The sequence below is a fragment of the Elephantulus edwardii genome, unplaced genomic scaffold (genome assembly GCF_000299155.1).
Source record: "Elephantulus edwardii isolate Elephantulus edwardi_28Jun2011 unplaced genomic scaffold, EleEdw1.0 scaffold00087, whole genome shotgun sequence".
Classification (NCBI taxonomy): Eukaryota; Metazoa; Chordata; class Mammalia; order Macroscelidea; family Macroscelididae; genus Elephantulus; species Elephantulus edwardii.
Window position 1 is genome coordinate 4,931,929 of NW_006399837.1, and position 16,446 is coordinate 4,948,374.

The 16,446-nt window shown below is 44.5% G+C and overlaps 1 protein-coding gene across 1 annotated transcript in view; it reads left to right on the forward strand.

Annotated features, from left to right (window-relative positions):
* SGPP2 (sphingosine-1-phosphate phosphatase 2) overlaps window positions 1–16,446 on the forward strand; it is a 162,311-nt gene that overhangs the window by 57,345 nt on the left and 88,520 nt on the right. Inside the window, exon 2 of the mRNA XM_006890313.1 lies at window positions 7,811–7,969. Coding sequence (XP_006890375.1) covers window positions 7,811–7,969 — 159 coding nt within the window. The remainder of the gene's footprint in view (window positions 1–7,810; window positions 7,970–16,446) is intronic.

Consider the following 16,446-nt stretch of genomic DNA (forward strand, 5'->3'; position numbering starts at 1 on the left):
AATAATGGTTTGATACAGTATTTTAACTGTTACATTGTTGGTAGGATTGTGCAATGTTACAGCTACTCTGGAAGGCTGTTTTGGCCTTCCTCAAAAAGGTGAACATGGAAATTCCATATGACCCAGCTAGTCCATTGCTTGGAATATACCTCAAGAAAATGAGAACTGAGGCTCAAACAGAAACTTGTACACGACTATTCATAGCAGCAGTATTTACCATCACAAGAACATGGAAATAACCCAGATGTCCAACCACAAATGAACGGATTGAGAAATTGTGGTACATTCATACAATGGAATACTACACAGCATGCAGGAGCAATCATTTTAGTAAATTACTTCGTAACTTAGGAGGGACTGGAGAACATTATGCTGAGTGAACTAACTCAGTCCCACAAGGAAATTACTTGTGAGTTAGAAAGTAACTGAAGTGCAGAGGAGTGTTTGTGAGGTTGAGATAGAGAGGACAGAGGGAACAGGGGAATGCAACCTGAGACAGCTGCGGTGAAGGTGAAGCCCTTGTGACCCTGTGAGACTGAGGGTGCCTCCGCAGAGGCTCTGGGTCTGTAATCCTAGAGAAGGCGACCTCTGTGTCTTTTCCTGCAGAGGGTGATAGAACTACTGACCCTACAGTGGCAACCAAGCACTTAACCACTTAACCTGCCAGCAGGTTTCTTGGGGAGTGTATCCAGAGCTACATGTTTGTGGAAACACTTTCATTAGTATTCTGGAATTTCCTTCTGCCCTATTTTCTTGCCCTGGTGCAGGTAAGACACCTTCTTTCAGGCCATCAATTCTTTTTTTTTTTTTTTTTTTTTTGTGATTCTAGTTTTTTATTTTGTTTCCAGGCCATCAATTCTTTTGGTTCACAGCCCAACATATATCCCCTGGCTCCTGACCACTGCCAGTTCTTGGTCATCTGCTCCCTTGTGAGATGGCTAAACATCTATGGACTCTTTGGTACAGCGAATCTGTGTATTTCTTCCATCTCCTTTCAGCTTTCTCTGTTATTCAATAGTTTGTTTATAGGAACCTTCAATCTTGCATCTTGTGCCTTGACTTTTTTCTTTTTTTTAGTTTGAAAAATGCTGGTTGTGCTCTTCGTTGTTTCTTTTCTAACTCCAAGTCTTTGCCCATTTGCATTATAATATATTTTTTTGTCTTGAACAATCTATCTAGGTATTATGTCTCTATAAAAACAGACTTAACTCGTGGTTGCTGTGAAGCTGAACACTGTGACACTGATGAGTCAAATGCGGCAGATAGTGTTTGGTCCGAGCTCCCTGATTCAAACAAGCTTGGAAGCAGGAGTGGCATCCACTTCCGTGATATCTTGTCTCTGGAAACCCTGTGAACCTGGAGAAAGGATGAAAGTTATACAGGTAGCCAGGCCTTTTGTTCATAGGGTCGCTATGAGTCACGTGTGACTCAACAACCCTTAACAACCAACAATAATAGCCGAGAGAGAGAGAGAGAGAGAGAGAGAGCGAGAGCACGCACGAGAGAGAGAGAGCACGCACGTGTAAGTGCGAGCGAGCAGTTGGCCTAGCAGACAGAAAGTCATGCTCCCACACCAAAGGTGGGTGACTCTACTCAGTGGCCCTCAGATCTGCCTTTAATTGTTTTTGGTGAAACATTCTTCTGGGTCGTACGTATAGCCCTGGTGTGTCCACTTGCTGTACAGAGGTAACTCGTGGTTGCTGTGAAGCTGAACACTGTGACACTGATGCGTCAAATGTGAGAATGGTTACCCATGGTGGACGGTGTTTGGTGGAGCTCCCTGATTAAAACAGGCTTGGAAGCAGGAGTGGCGTTCACTTCCATAATAGCTTGTCTCCAGAAATCCTATGAACCTGGAGAAAGGACGAAAGTCATACAGGTGTCCAGGCTTTTCGTTCTTACGGTCACTATGAGTCACCTATGACTCGGTGGAACTTAACAAAAACAACAACAATCTATAAAGAGAGATAGGTAGACGTGTGTGTGTGTGTGTGTGTGTGTGTGTGTGTGTGTGTGTGTGTGTGAATAATTGTTGCTGTTGGGTCCTGTAGACACAGCTCTAACCCTTGGTGACCCTGAATTAACTCACCCTTGTCTTATCCTGCATGACCCTCACAATGCTGCAGTCACTGTACCACTCTGTCCTTTTGAGGATCTTTCTTTTTTTTTTTTTTGCTGGCCGCTATACACACAGGTTTATCTGAAGAAAATGATTCTTCCAGCTGTGAAATTTGCCACAGTCCAGATCCCCAGGTTACATGTCGGACTAGAGTCTTCTCCTGACTCATGTGGTAGCAGGAGTAATAGACCTCAGATTGGCAGGTCAGATCCTCAAATCTACAGGCTGCTTCTCATGTCGCAAGAACCAGAGGGCAGAGAATGGTGATTCGGGTGCAAAAGAGAGAGAAACTTAGACAGAGCCTCCACGTATATTGAGTGGAGGCCATACCCCAAGAAAGTGCCCCTTACATCAGAACACAGAACGGCGGATGATTACATACTGCCAAGCATCCTGGCCTAGCCAAGTTGATATACAGCTTTTATGATCACACACATCCATGGAAATGAGGTAATTGAGGTTCAGAAAGGCAGACTGACTTTCCCAAGGTCGCACATTGTTTTGGTTAAAAGTGATTGCTTGTATTTGTCCTTTGAGCGTTCAGAAGTGAGGCGGACGGCCAAGTCAGCTGGCCGGTCACCCGGTGCGGGGACCGCCTGGCCCTGCCCGCCCTCCCTGTATTGCAGCAGACTCACTCAGGCACTGTCCCCTGCATTCTCCGTGCCTGGACCACAAAACCTGCTCTGGCGTTCAGGACAGAGTCCTAATCCTAACAGACACTGTGAAAATACTGCTGCTTCAATGTCAGGAAAACAAACTGTCAGTTGAAGAAACTGGTGTTGCTGGAACATCAGCGACATTTCAAAGCAGTTTCAGTTAGCAAGAATGGATCTGCAGGCCACTTGCATGTCCTCAGTCCTGTGCATTACAGGCCGCCTCACTGCCTTGTGACAGACAATATAAATGCATTTGGTGCATCGAGTATACATTTTCACTTAGACTACAATGGCTCCATAGGATTTTCTTGGTTGGAATCATTAAATAGGAACCCTGGTGGTGTGCACTGGGAGGCTAGTCAGAAGGTTGGGGTTCAGATGGACTTGAGAACTGGGCATTCTCCTCCCACCAACATATACAGCCTCAGAAACCCAGTGAAGGTGACATTGACTTGCTGGCCATGGCTCGTGGTGAGCTTTCCGTATGTCAGTCACCAGGTCAGACACAGAGCTGCTGAGTGCAGACCTGCGCTCTTCACCACTGCGTCATCAGGGCTCCTTTGTTGCACCGTCCTGGGGCCTTCTGTGCATCTGAAGAAGCATATTGTTCCAAGAGTCACTCTCTACCCAGGCCACCTAATCAATGTGTTCCTGATGTTTTTATCTTGAAATGACTGCCCCTGAGTCCTGTCACCAGAGACCCTTTTGAAAGCCTCCCACCAGCAGGGCCAGCTGGAAACACAGAAGCCAAGTTCAGGATGTGAGTTTCTTTTCTCCCTCTCAACTTTTACCATTCCACTCTCTGCCTTTTCTAACCTCTGCTTTTCCAATGGGACCAACACACCCAGGGATGAAAAGTCTCTTTCCAGCAGGTACGTCGAAGCAGAAAACTAAGGACTGCAGCCTTCAATATGGACTGAAGCTTAACAGCAAGAAAATAAAGACTCTCACCACTGGGCCGATTGGCAGCATCATGATAGATGGTGAAGAGATTGCAATTGTTCACAGGTTCAGTTTGCTTGGCTCTACAATCAACACTCTTGGTACCAACAGCTGGGAAATTAAAAAGACAAATTACATTGGGAAAATCTGCTGTCAGGGATCTCTCTAAAGTACTGAAGAGCAACGATGTCAGTCTGAGGTGCGCTTGATACAGGCCATATTCTTCACAACTAGTTTCTATGCGTCAGAAAGCTGGACAATGACTAGGGATGATAGAAAGAGAGGAGATGCCTTTGAGCTGTGGTGCTGGAGAGGAGTATTGAATATACCAAGGACTGCCAGGAGAACAAACAGGTTTATCCTAGAGAGGATGAAACCAGCTCTGTCCTTGGAGGCAAGGATTCTGAGGCTTTCTCTGATATATTTTGAGCATGTTGCAAGGAGGGACCAGTTCTTGAAGAGAGATGTCATGTTTGGGAGGCTGGAAGGACAGCACAGGAGAGGAAGACCCTCAATGAGGTGGATTGATTCAGTGACTGGGGTAATGAGGGTAGGTGTGTCAGAGACAATGAGATTGGCACAGAATAGAGCAGGGTTTAGGGCTTTTGTACACGGGGTTCCTGTGTACAACAAGCAACTTGATGGTGCATAACAACAACATTGAAGTAAATGCATACACCTTCAGATTTCTTGGAAGGGAGTCTCAGTGTCTTGTTCCTAAAAAGACAAGTGCAAAACTACTTTATATAAGAATATAGACCTCCAAGGACTTGGAGGTAAGTAATGGCTCTCAAGCTCTTTGATCACATAGGTACCATTAGTATTCTTTGCTAGGGCGTCAGAGCCGACTCCTAGCCGGCCTTCTGGAGAGTTTGCGGGCCTGTATCCCTCAAGGGAGGAGCTTGCTGAGAGGCTGGTGGACTCCAGTTACCGGAGAGGTTTGACTTTGGGTTTAGCTTTCCAATTCCCTGCTGACTTTGCCACTCATTCAGGATGGTGTCTAAGAAAATTCTCCAGCTGTGTTGTGTATGTATAGGCTAATGTTTTCGAGTTCATCTTAAATTCTTTAATCCCTCAAAAGTGTTTATAGAATAATTAGCTCTTATTTAAAAAAGTAAAAAGAATCTCTAAGAAACTGAAATATTGTATCTAAAGATACTAAATATAACAGCAAAGCAGTCTACTTTTGCCCTTGAAGTTCTTTTCAGCTGTTTACTAGGACTGTGATACTGAACTTGACCTCAGTTATACCTCAGAGGCAGGGAAATGGCAGTCCCTGAGTATTCCTGTCCCTTGTATATTATGAAGTGACCTCAGATTGCGGTTTTGCCCTGGTCAAATGTGTCAGAAGTTCTACATGTAAAGCTTCAGAGCAGGACAGGTTGCTCGGTAAACGGGACAGATGGTGGGTTAAAAGAACAACCCTTATGTGAAAAGGGGGTTCTTTCTGGCATTTGTCTCAAGGTCACATCTGATTGTGTTTATTTATATAACAGAATCTGCAGAGGTTCCTTCTCGTGTCAGGTTCTGTTGAAGTTAGAAGCACAGACAAGGGCCTGTTGGGTATTTTACAGTCCCTGGCCATCCTTCTGTGAACCTAGTACAATGTCTTGGAGGCTAGGGAAACTGTAAATGTTCTTATTTAATCCATTTTGTGCTTGTTTGGTTTTTTCCCCTACATGGAATCTCTGGGTGGTACAAACAGTTTCAGTAGCCTGCTCCTCACTGAAAGGCTGCAGGTTTGAATCCACCCAGAAGCCCCTTGACGAGAGATCTGACCATCTGCTTCTGCAGGATCAGCCATGCAAACCCAGCGGAGCAGAGTTCTCCTCTGATACACTGGGTCTCGATGGACTTTTCAGTGGCTGGCATATTTAGGTAGATCTTTTGCCATTCTTCCTAGTTTGAATTCATTTCAAAATTATTGTCAGATAAGAGACCCCCCTCCCCTCACTCCTGCTCATTCGTTGTTGTTTTTTGTTGGTTTTTTTGTTGTTGTTGTTGTTTTAATTTATTGTGTGTGTGTGTGTGTGTGTGTGTGTGTGCCGTCAAATCAGATCTCACCGGTACCAGAGGAGATTGCCCCTCATTCTTCAGCAGAGCATCTGGTGGATTTGAACCGCATTTCTCTGGGATTGCAGTGTAGCTTCTTGCCACTAGGCCACCAGAGCTTCCTTACTCCTGCTCATTCTTGACCACTTACCATTATCAGAGTGCTGCCGTGCGATGCATGGCTCACAGATGAGACTCTGAACTTACCAAGATGATTTCGATGAATCCAGGGCTGCCTCTGGGACTGAGGGTGATACCAGCTTCCTCTGAGTTACAGGACTGTGTCGCGGAGGTACAAAAGCTGGAATAAAATCAGAAACCTCATCAGAAAGAGGAGGACTGCATAGCTGGTAGGCAGCCAGCAGCTTCAGATGCAGTTACAGTCTCACAACTTCAAGGTCATCTCCTTTTATTCCTTAAGTAGAAAAGCGCCCTTGACTTTTTCAAGGCACAAACTCATTACTAAAAGTGCATTCTACTAGACAAGAAACTTGAGGGATCTCTTGTTTATCCTGATGAGAGGCTAGGTTGTAGACATTTTTGGGGGGGCTCTTTATCCAGCCTACTGTGGTGCACAGCTTTAGCTAGCAGAGTTCACCGCCTTCAGGTTGCCAGCCATCAATGTGGGGGAGGCTGTAGGATTTTGTTTGGGGTGGCAATTCTCCTGGTGTTTCTGGCTGGGACATTACTTCCTTACTTCTGTGACAGACTAACATCATCTCCACTTAATGTGGGCAAATTGGGCTTGATAGAGGTTCTGCTGTTATGGAGACTGGTCATCAGTGACCTTGTAAGAAAGATTGAACGGCAGAAGAATTTGCACACTAGCATTCGTGTCCTGTGAGTTTAGACAGTAGTTTGGTTTGTTGTTGTTTTTTTTAAATATAATTTTTTATTATTTTGTGTGCATGTACCGTCAAATCAGATCTGACTGGTACAGGAGGATATTGCGCCTCCTTCTCCGGCAGAGCATCTGGTGGATTCGAACCGTGTTCCTCTGGGATTGCAGTGCAGCTTCTTGCCACTAGGCCACAATTTATTTTTTCTCTTTTTTATTATTATTAATTTTAATGAAAATTTACAGAACTCTGGATTTCCATTCGTTCATTGTTGCATTTTTCTCCCTGCCCACTCCTCCTCCCAGTACACTCTTCTCTTTGAAAAGTAAAAGAAAAATTCTTTGATTGTTTTACAATCCCTCCCCCCAGGTCCACTCCACTATGCAGCCTTCACTCTGGACTCCTGTCATGGCAATAATACCTAATCACATATCCCCTTTAAACAGTTTTCTCCCTTATCTGTTTCAATGCAGTATACATTATTTATCCCCTCTTCCTCAACCCTGATGTCAGTCCTGTTTTACAACATTGGATCTATGCAATATTTGTCCTTTTGTGACTGAGATATTTCACTCAACATAATGTCCTCCAGGGTCACCCATTTTTTAATAATATTTCATGAGTTCCTTCTTTTTCTTTTTTTTTACTTTATAAAAAATTATTGTTAATTTCAGTAAAAATTTACAGAGACTTTGGATTTCCATTCATTCATTGTTGCACTTTTCTCCCCCCCAACCCTACCCCCGAATTCCTTGTTTTTCAATGCAGCATAGTATTCCATTGTGTGAATATACCACAACTTCTCTATCCTTTCATTTGTTGATGGGTACTTAGGATGTTTCCAACTCCTTGCTATCATGAACGAACCCACGATAAACATGAGTATGCATATATCTGCTTGGATGTCAGTTATGGTCTCTTCAGGGTGTATTCCCAGTAGTAGAATTGCTGGGTCAAATGGTATCTCTATTTGCAACTTTTTGAGAAAGCGCCATACCACCTTCCACAGTGGTTGCACCATCTTACACTCCACCAACAGTGAATAAGGGTTCCAGTTTCTCCACCACCTCACCAGCATTTGTTGCTTGCTGCTAAATTTTGCTGTTCTGATTGGGGTGAGATGATATCTCATAGGTGTTTTTAGACAGTGGTTTTTAAACTTCCTCCGTGATGACCGGCGTCTTCTACTTTTTGTCTTACAGTCTTATATCCAGAAGTATGTTGTGAAGAATTACTTCTACTACTACCTGTTCCGGTTTTCGGCCGCCTTGGGTCAAGAAGTGTTCTACATCACCTTCCTGCCCTTCACGCAGTGGAACATCGATGCTTATTTATCCAGAAGGCTGACCATCATATGGGTTGTAAGTAGTGGTGGCATTTGCCAACCTTCCCTAACTATCTGTACAATCACCCCTTGTGTTAATCAAGTACATTATGTGTAGGATCTGCCGTTTCTTAATCAAAGCAAAACTTGTGACCTGATTTCTTTGGAAAGTAATTTAAGAATGATGAAAGCAGCACAAATGGCAGCTCTTTTTCAGTCTGTACTGTCACGTACCCTGTACACCTTCTCATGGGTGAGTGAAGCCAGATGAGAAGAACGAAGAAGAGTTCTTGTCCACCCGCGTTGGGAGTGGAAAAGGCATCCTCCTGAGAGGATAAGTCAAATTGTACCAGAGGTTAACACTCGATAATGTTGACTAATAACTCCAAAAGGGGTCAGACAATTGTACTTACACTCAGAGAGACACGACGATGGAAGGTGGTGTGCTGCTTTGAAAGGACTTCTGATGTCTGTGGAACAGGGAGTTGTTAGATAACATCGAGTCAAGGGCAACTCATAGCAACACTATGAACACCACCAGATCTGAACTCTGACCTGTCCTGTGCTGTCCTCACAGTCTCTGATACACTTGAGCCCATTGTTGCAGCCACTGGGTCAAGTCATCTCTTGATTGGGGGTCTTCTCTTTTGCTGCCTTTCCGAGGAACAGCCTCCCCCAGAAACAACATATCCAGACTATGAGAGTGTCCAAGGAGCACGCTGACTTCCCTTTCTCCAAGACATGTAGCATATGCATAAGGACCAAATGACAGACAGTTCAAGGTAAACAAATAGAGCCCTTTCCTATGTTTTTTTCTTGGAGCTTTGTTATTGAGCTTTGTTGAGAGCCAATTGAGTCCTCATTTTTTAAGGGTTGGAGGCTGTTACGATGCCACAAGACTTCTTATTTTATTTTTATTTTTAATTTTTATTGTATTATTTTTACATGTACCGTCAAATCAGATCTGACTGGTACAGGAGGAGATTGCCCCCTCCTTCTCCAGCAGAGCATCTGGTGGATTTGAACCGCATACCTCTGGGATTGCAGTGCACCGCCTTGCCACTAGGCCACCAGAGCTCCCTTAAGGCTTCTTGACGTAAGTGGGCTTTGACATCAGCTAGACCTGAGCTCATAGTGAGCTCGGGTGAGTTAGTAGTAAGGAATTGTGCTGCCAGTGCAGAGGTATGTAGTTCAAATCCAACAGTTGTTCTGCAGGAGAAAGATGAGCCATTTCCTCCTGTGTGATTTACTGCCTCTGAAAACCCAGTGGAGGGTCAGCTATGGGTTGGTTCCAACTCATTGGTACTCAGAGCATGGCCTGAGCTCAGGTGCTGAGTTCCATGTCTGTGAACTCTTGCTCCTGAGCCATCTAGCTGTGAAATGGACCTCATAGTGTGTGGACTGTTGCACCGGGTACCAGTGACCACAGCGCTCCAGTCCTGGCATGCAGGAGCCCTCAAGAAGTCACTTTTTGAGCATGCTTAAGTATAGGACTGCTCTGTGAAGGTCAGAGATGGTCTAGACAGGTCTGGGGCTCCTGGGACAAGTGATGAGTGCCCAGCAGTTCCATGCCTCAGGACGTAGTACCACAGGCAGAGGCCCGGAAGCCCTCTGCTGGGTGTCAAGGACTCTGGGTTTTTAATAACTGCCTCTGAGAAGCTATGTGGTCATAGTGATTTAACAACTTTGGTGGGGTGGGTTTGTTTTGTTGTTTTTTTTTTAATTTAACTACTTTGAACATGAATGTTCCTTCAAAGGGAGACTTTGTAATGCCACAAAATATTCATAGTACGTGCAGTTTTCACGGTATCATTTTTTTTACGGTATCATTTTTTGCATACAATTAAAAAATTTCTGTGGTGTTTGAGTGGAATGCAACAAATGAATGTACTTTAATAGTCTCAGAATATGTGATAAAGTATATTATCATCTGAAAACCAATTCTGTGGTAGGAGTGTGGTCAGAAGTTACTCCCCACTCATAGCAAATAACTATAGTGACCAGTTCACCTTGACCAATAAGAATTGAGTCCAACTTAGGGCAACCCTCCTTGGGTTGCTGAGATTGTAAATCTATATGGAAGATTGCCCATTTTTCTCCCATAGAGCAGCTGGTGGATTCGAACCACCAACCTTTTCAAGGTTAGCATCCCAATACATTACACATTACACCACCAGGGTTCGTTTAGGGGTGGTTGGAAGTCCCTTATGGTGATCTGTGCTACAGAGCGGAGCTACTTCATGGATTTTCTTGGCGTATCACCAGCCCTGCCTTCTGTAGCCCCTTGAGGTAGGTCCTCACAGCCAGTCTTTAGGTTGGGAAACAAGAATTGTTTGCCTCACGCAGGACCTTATCAATGACTAGTTTCCACTTTGTTTTTTTCATTCCACGTGTGCTCAAGAGCTTCCTGTTTGAGATGGAATTGCCAGTCTTAAGGGTGGGATTGTAAAATGGTGTAACTATTCTGGAAGGCAGTTTGGCACTTTCTCAGAAAGCTGAACATAGAAATTCCATGTGACCCAGCTATTCCACTACTTGGAATATACCCTGAGAATATGAGAACTGAGGCACAATCTGAGATTTGTACACCAATGTTCATAGTAGCCTTATTCACCATCACAAGAACATGGAAACAGCCCAAATGTCCGAACACAAATGAATGGATTGAGAAATTATGATACCTTCACGCAATGGAATACCATGCAGAAGGCAGGCGTAATAACTGTAAATTATTACCTAGCTTGGGAGGGACTGGAAAACATTATGCTCCAGGCTGCTCCTTGGAGTGAACTAACTCAGTCCCACAAGGATAAATATTGTATAAGACCGTTATTGTAGAATGAGTATAAGGGTCCAGGAGGGGTGGGAGAGGCTGGAAGCAGAGGGATGTGGATGGACAGAGGGAAGAGGGGATTAATCATTGGGTTGTACAGTTTGATGGGGGTGGGGGTAAGGAAATGGAAAGAATTTGTTCGAATTTGTATTAGAATTTTGTAAATAAACAAGTGGGAAAACAAATTTTTTAAAAGAGAGAGCTAAGAAAATCTGCACATAAGAAAGTTTAGAGCAATCTTTGAGCCTGCAGTTTGCCTGACGTTACTTGAGTTTTAAGATGAAGCTTTATCGTCAGACACCCTGGCTTAGTGTTAGCTGCCTCTTCCGCATGGTCTGCTGTGGCTGTCTGTAAGGGCAGTGTGAACAGGGGGCAGTAGTGAGGGAGAGGGGATGATGTCCATTCCAAGGAGTTAGGGAAGAAAGGGGTGGGAAGTGTGTGTGTGTTGGGGAGGCCAGGGCTTGGGGAAATGAAGGGCAGGGAAATTCCTGGTGTTCTTGGGGGTTGGGTGAGAAGGCGGAGAGGAGTCTGAGAGGAGCCGAGGGAGGCGCTTTACCACCAGGGCAATCTGCTTCCTGCTGAGGTCGGCTTTCTCATGTAAGAGAGATCCCCAAATTAATGACTGCCTCTTCCCACAGCGGGGATTAAGGATGTTAATTACAGAAAGGCTGAGCTTGAAGTCTTGTAACTTTAATCATCTTCTGTCACCCAGAATCAGTTGGAAAGCTACTGTCTCCAGGGGTGTCGAATCTCCTCCTAAATGTTACATTAATTTGACAGTGCTCCTTGTGTGAAGACAAGTTTTACAGTTGAAAAAAAAAATGAGTTGTTAGGTTATATTAACGCATCCTGTCTAGAGCATCTTCCCTGGATTGTGGTTCTATTCAGAGCTTCCTCTTGAGAGATGGTTTTTATCTTTCTGGGCCCCTGATTTTCGGTTTTCATGGAGGTTAAGGTAACCTATAGGTTAAGGTAACCTACAAGTTTGTCCTAGAGAGGGTGAAACCAGGCTGCTCTTTGGAGGCAAGGATTCTGAAGCTTCGTCAGACATACTCTGGACATGGTGCAAGGTGGGATCAGTCCTGGGAGAGGGATGCCGTGTTTGTGAGAGTGGATAACATTGCAGGAGAGGAAGACCCTTGATGAGATGGATTGATTCAGTGAGTGGGGTGGTAGAGGTGGGTGTGTCAGAGACAATAAGATTGGCACAGGATAGAGCAGGGTGTAGGGCTGTTGTCCATAGGGTAGCTATGAGTTGCAGCAACTCGATGGCACATAACAGCAACACCACTACCACAAGCCATTACCTTAAGAGCTTGAAGGTCACACAGTGGTTTGGACAGACTAGTAAAAATAGATTATCTTTCAGCATAAGGCTCTTTTAGAATATGACCTATGTGCAGTCACTTTCAAGGAAGCCAGAACTCCAATGTGAAACTAGAAGTTGCAGTCTAGGATAAAACGGCACTAAAGGCGGTTCCTGGATTATGAGCATGGTCCATTGCTAGATCTGTCTTTAAATTGACAGATTGAAATAGCAGTGGTTAGGTGCGATTGGTATCTAACATGGGTTTCTAGTTGTCTGTCAGTAGCTTGAGTCAGAATGGCCGGTCCCTGGAGAAGGACATCTTGCTTGGAACCGTAGAGTGCCAGCAAGGGACAGGAAGACCCTCTGTGTGAAGGATTGACACAGTGACTCCAGCAGTGGGCCGAAGCACTGCAGACAGTGTGAAGAGGTGGAGGGTCAGGCAGGCTTTCCTTCCATTGTACCAACGGTCAACAGCAACAAAAACAAAAGCTTAAAGCTCTTTTGAGAATAAAAGAGATTGTACAACCCAATGAGCAGAAGGGAGAGGAGGTAAGATGCCAAGACACAGAAAGGTCTCCAAGGAGTGAAGATGCAGAAATAGAGAGGCAAGGACCGTCCTCAAGAGCTCAGATTCCAGGAGAAGGCTCTGGAAGAAGGTCCCTGGCTCTACCCTACAACCCGTTCCCAACTGGGATTAGAATCAAAATGGCTTAGAAGGTAGGGTTTATATCATGTATTTGGGCATGTTGCAAGGAGGGACTGGTCCTTGGAGAGGGCCATCATGTTTGGCAGAGTGGAGGGGCAGCGCAGGAGAGGAAGACCTTCGATGAGATGGATCGATTCTGTGACTGGAGTGGTGGGAATGAGTGCATTTGAGATGGTGAGGTTGGCACAGGATAGAACGGCATTTAGGGCTCTTGTACATAAAGTCGCTATGATTCACAAGTGACTCCATGGCACATAACAACAACAACAATCCATACTATAACAATTGTTGGTTTTATGTGCCATTGAGTCAAGTAAAACTCACAGTGACCCTGGGAACAACAGATCTGAACGCTGTCTACCCTGTGCTGTCCTCGTCATCTCTGACACACTTGAGCCCTTTGCCACAGTCACTGTGTCAGTCTATCTTGTTGAGGGCCTTCTTCTCTTTTGCTAACCGCTCCATCTTTTCCAAGCATGATATTCCTTTGCAAAGAATCGTCTCTCCTCACAATATGTCCAGAGTTGTGAGATGAAGCTTTACCCACCTTGGCTTTAAGAAGCACTCTGGCTGCACTTTCTTCAAGACAGGGCAGTATATTCTTTTCTTTCCCTCCCTCCCTCCCTCCCTTCCTTCCTTCCTTCCTTTTGCTGTGCATGGAATATTCCGGATTCTACAACACCACAACTAGAAGGAGTCAATTCTTCTTCTTCTGTCATTCTTATTCAGTGCTCAGTTCTCAGCTGCATAGCAGGTGATTGGAAAGACCATGACTTGAATCAAGCACACCTTAAGTCTTTAAACTGACATCATTCCTCTTTAAGACTTTGGAGAGGCCCTCGACAGCAGATTTTCCTACTACTGTTTGTCTCTTTATCTCCTGACTATTGGTACCAAGGTTGTTGATTTTGAATCCAAGTAAGATGACATTTTAAACAATTTCCAAAGTAAGATGAAATCTTAAACAATTTCAGTGTCTTCTCTATCTTTCATGATATTGCCTCTTGGTCCAGGGGTGAGATTTTGTGTTTACTTGATGTTGACACATAATACATATTAAAGAGTATAGTCTTAGATCTTCTGCAGCAGACGCCTCAATTCCTCCTTGCTTTCAACAGGGAAAGTGGGGTCATGTGCATAACACAGGTCTATAACTGTATTACTAATAGCGATACTTAAAGAATAAGTCACATCATATGTTGAAGTATATTTACCATTCATTGTAATAGTGGTTGGCCTTTTTTTTTTCTCCTCATTTAATTCTACCAGAAATCTTGAGATCATAGTTATTTCCAGCTCTGTTTTACAGATTGAGAAACTGTGGTATAAGGAAGCTAACTAATTTCCCAGGATCCCACGGGATTAAATCAGATAGCGGATTTAGGGAGCGAGAGAGAGGATCAGAGACAGAGCGAGGTGAGGGGCCAGGGGAGAGAATGAGAGCCTGCACAAGTCAATACCCCATTGTTATATCTTTGGAGAACATACCCAGGAACCAGGATGACTGTGTGTGGCTCTTTTGTAAAGAGATGTTAGAACTGAGGCTCTGAATACTACAATGACATGCCCTGGATTCTCTTCCAGTACCTATATTTGGACCAAGAGGCAGTCGTCAGAACAGAGCAAGGAAACACTGCATGGTTCAAAATTGGGAAGGGTGTATGCCAGGGATGCATCCTGTCTCCATAACTTTTCAACCTGTATGCAGAGCAGATTATCCGGGAGGCTGGGCTCTATGAGGAGAAATGTGGGGTCAAGATTGGTGGACGATTTATCAACAACCTGCGTTATGCGGATGACACAACCCCGCTTGCTGAAACTGAGGAGGACCTGAAGCGCTTGCTGCAGAGGGTCAAGGACTGCAGCCTTCAGTATGGATTGAAGCTCAATGTCAAGAAGACAAAGATTCTCACCACTGGACCAATTGGCAGCATCAGGATGGATGGTGAAGACTGAGATTGTTCACAGCTTTAGTTTGCTTGGCTCCACAGTCAACATTCTTGGCACCAGCAGCCAGGAAATTAGAAGACATATTGCCATGGGAAAGTCTGCTATTAGGGACCTTTCCAAAGTACTGAAGAGCAGTGGCGTCTTTCTGGAGACTAAGGTGCTTCTGATGCAGGCCATGGCCTTTGCAATCACTTGTTATGCATCAGAGAGTTGGACAATGACTAGGGAGGATAGAAGGAGAATTGATGCCTTTGAGCTGTGGTGCTGGAGAAGAGTATTGAGGGGACCGTGGACTGCTAAGAAAACAAACAGATTCATCCTCGAGAGGGTTAAACCAGGCCTCTTCTTGGAGGCAAGGATTCTGAGGCTTTGTCTGACATACTTTGGTCATGTTGTAAGGAAAGACTAGTCATCGGAGAGGGACATCATACTTGGGAGGCTGGAGGGGCAGCGCAGGAGGGGAAGACCTTTTATGAGGTGGATTGATTCAGGGACTGGGGTAATCGGGATGGGTGTATGGGAGACAGTACGATTGGCACAGAACAGAGCAGAGTTCAGGCCTTTTGTACATAGGGTTGCTATGAGTCGCAAGCGACTCGACAGCACATTAACAACAACAACACCAACACGTTTCCTTGAGTTTTGTCATAAGTTTGCCCCATGGCATTTATATAACTCAGTTCTCTTGAGAGCTCAGTGAGCCCTGGTGCTACAGTAGTTAATCATTTGACTTAACCAAATGCTCAGCAGTTCAAACCCACCAGTTGTGACAGGTTGCGTCTGTAAAGCTTTGTAGCAGTTTTGCTGCAAACCAAATACTGCCATTTTGCACTGTCTTTTAGGGTCAATTTGAGTCAGTTGACTCCTTGGAATGAATGGAGGTCTTGAGAACTCCGAGATGATTCATCCTAGAGTATTTGGCTAGGCTTTCATTAAGTTATCACAAAGGCAGAGACAGATGCTGCATCAAGTCATTTCCTTTCTTGTCCCTGTTTCAAGCTGTCATTAGATAGAGACGGCAGTGAATTACCAGCTTACAGTGCTCATAAAGAGATACTGCAGGCAATGCAAGGAGGACTCACACTCCAGGAATCATTATCTGACCTTCTGACCTCAGTTTGGACCAGGAAAAGCCTTCCAGTTCCCACCGTGGGTCACTTCATACCCTTCAGAGTAGGGCTGTGCTCCATGGGGTGTTCAAAGCTGCCATCGCTCAAAGCATAGGAGATCCTTGATGAACAGTGTATTCCAGTTCTCACTTTCATTGAGTCTTTTCCTTTCCTTCAGTACATCTTCCGTTAGGAGGTGCATGCGGTATGCGGTGTTTCAGTGCGAGTTGCTGCCGTTTCCTTACATGTTCACTCTCGAGTGTTCAAAGATCAGATTTCTAAAGATACTGACACTAAAGGGCAATAAAAAGGAAAATGGAAAACCAGAAACGTCAGAACTGGCTTGCAGTAGGGCTTGTCAGGCTGTGCTTCCAGAAGTGTATCAAGGTGGATTTGAACTGTTGCCCTTTCTGCTTAGTAGTCAAACACCTAACCCTTTTCAACTCCTAATAATCTAACCGCCTGTTCTCTTCCGCCAAAAACTTTATTTTCTTTCCTTTTGTTCTTTATTTTTTATTGGTTTTCATACAATCATTTGTTTGCATTATGTTTCTTTCATGTCATTGTATTTTATACAGTCTTTCATTTACATTGTGTTTCATACAAT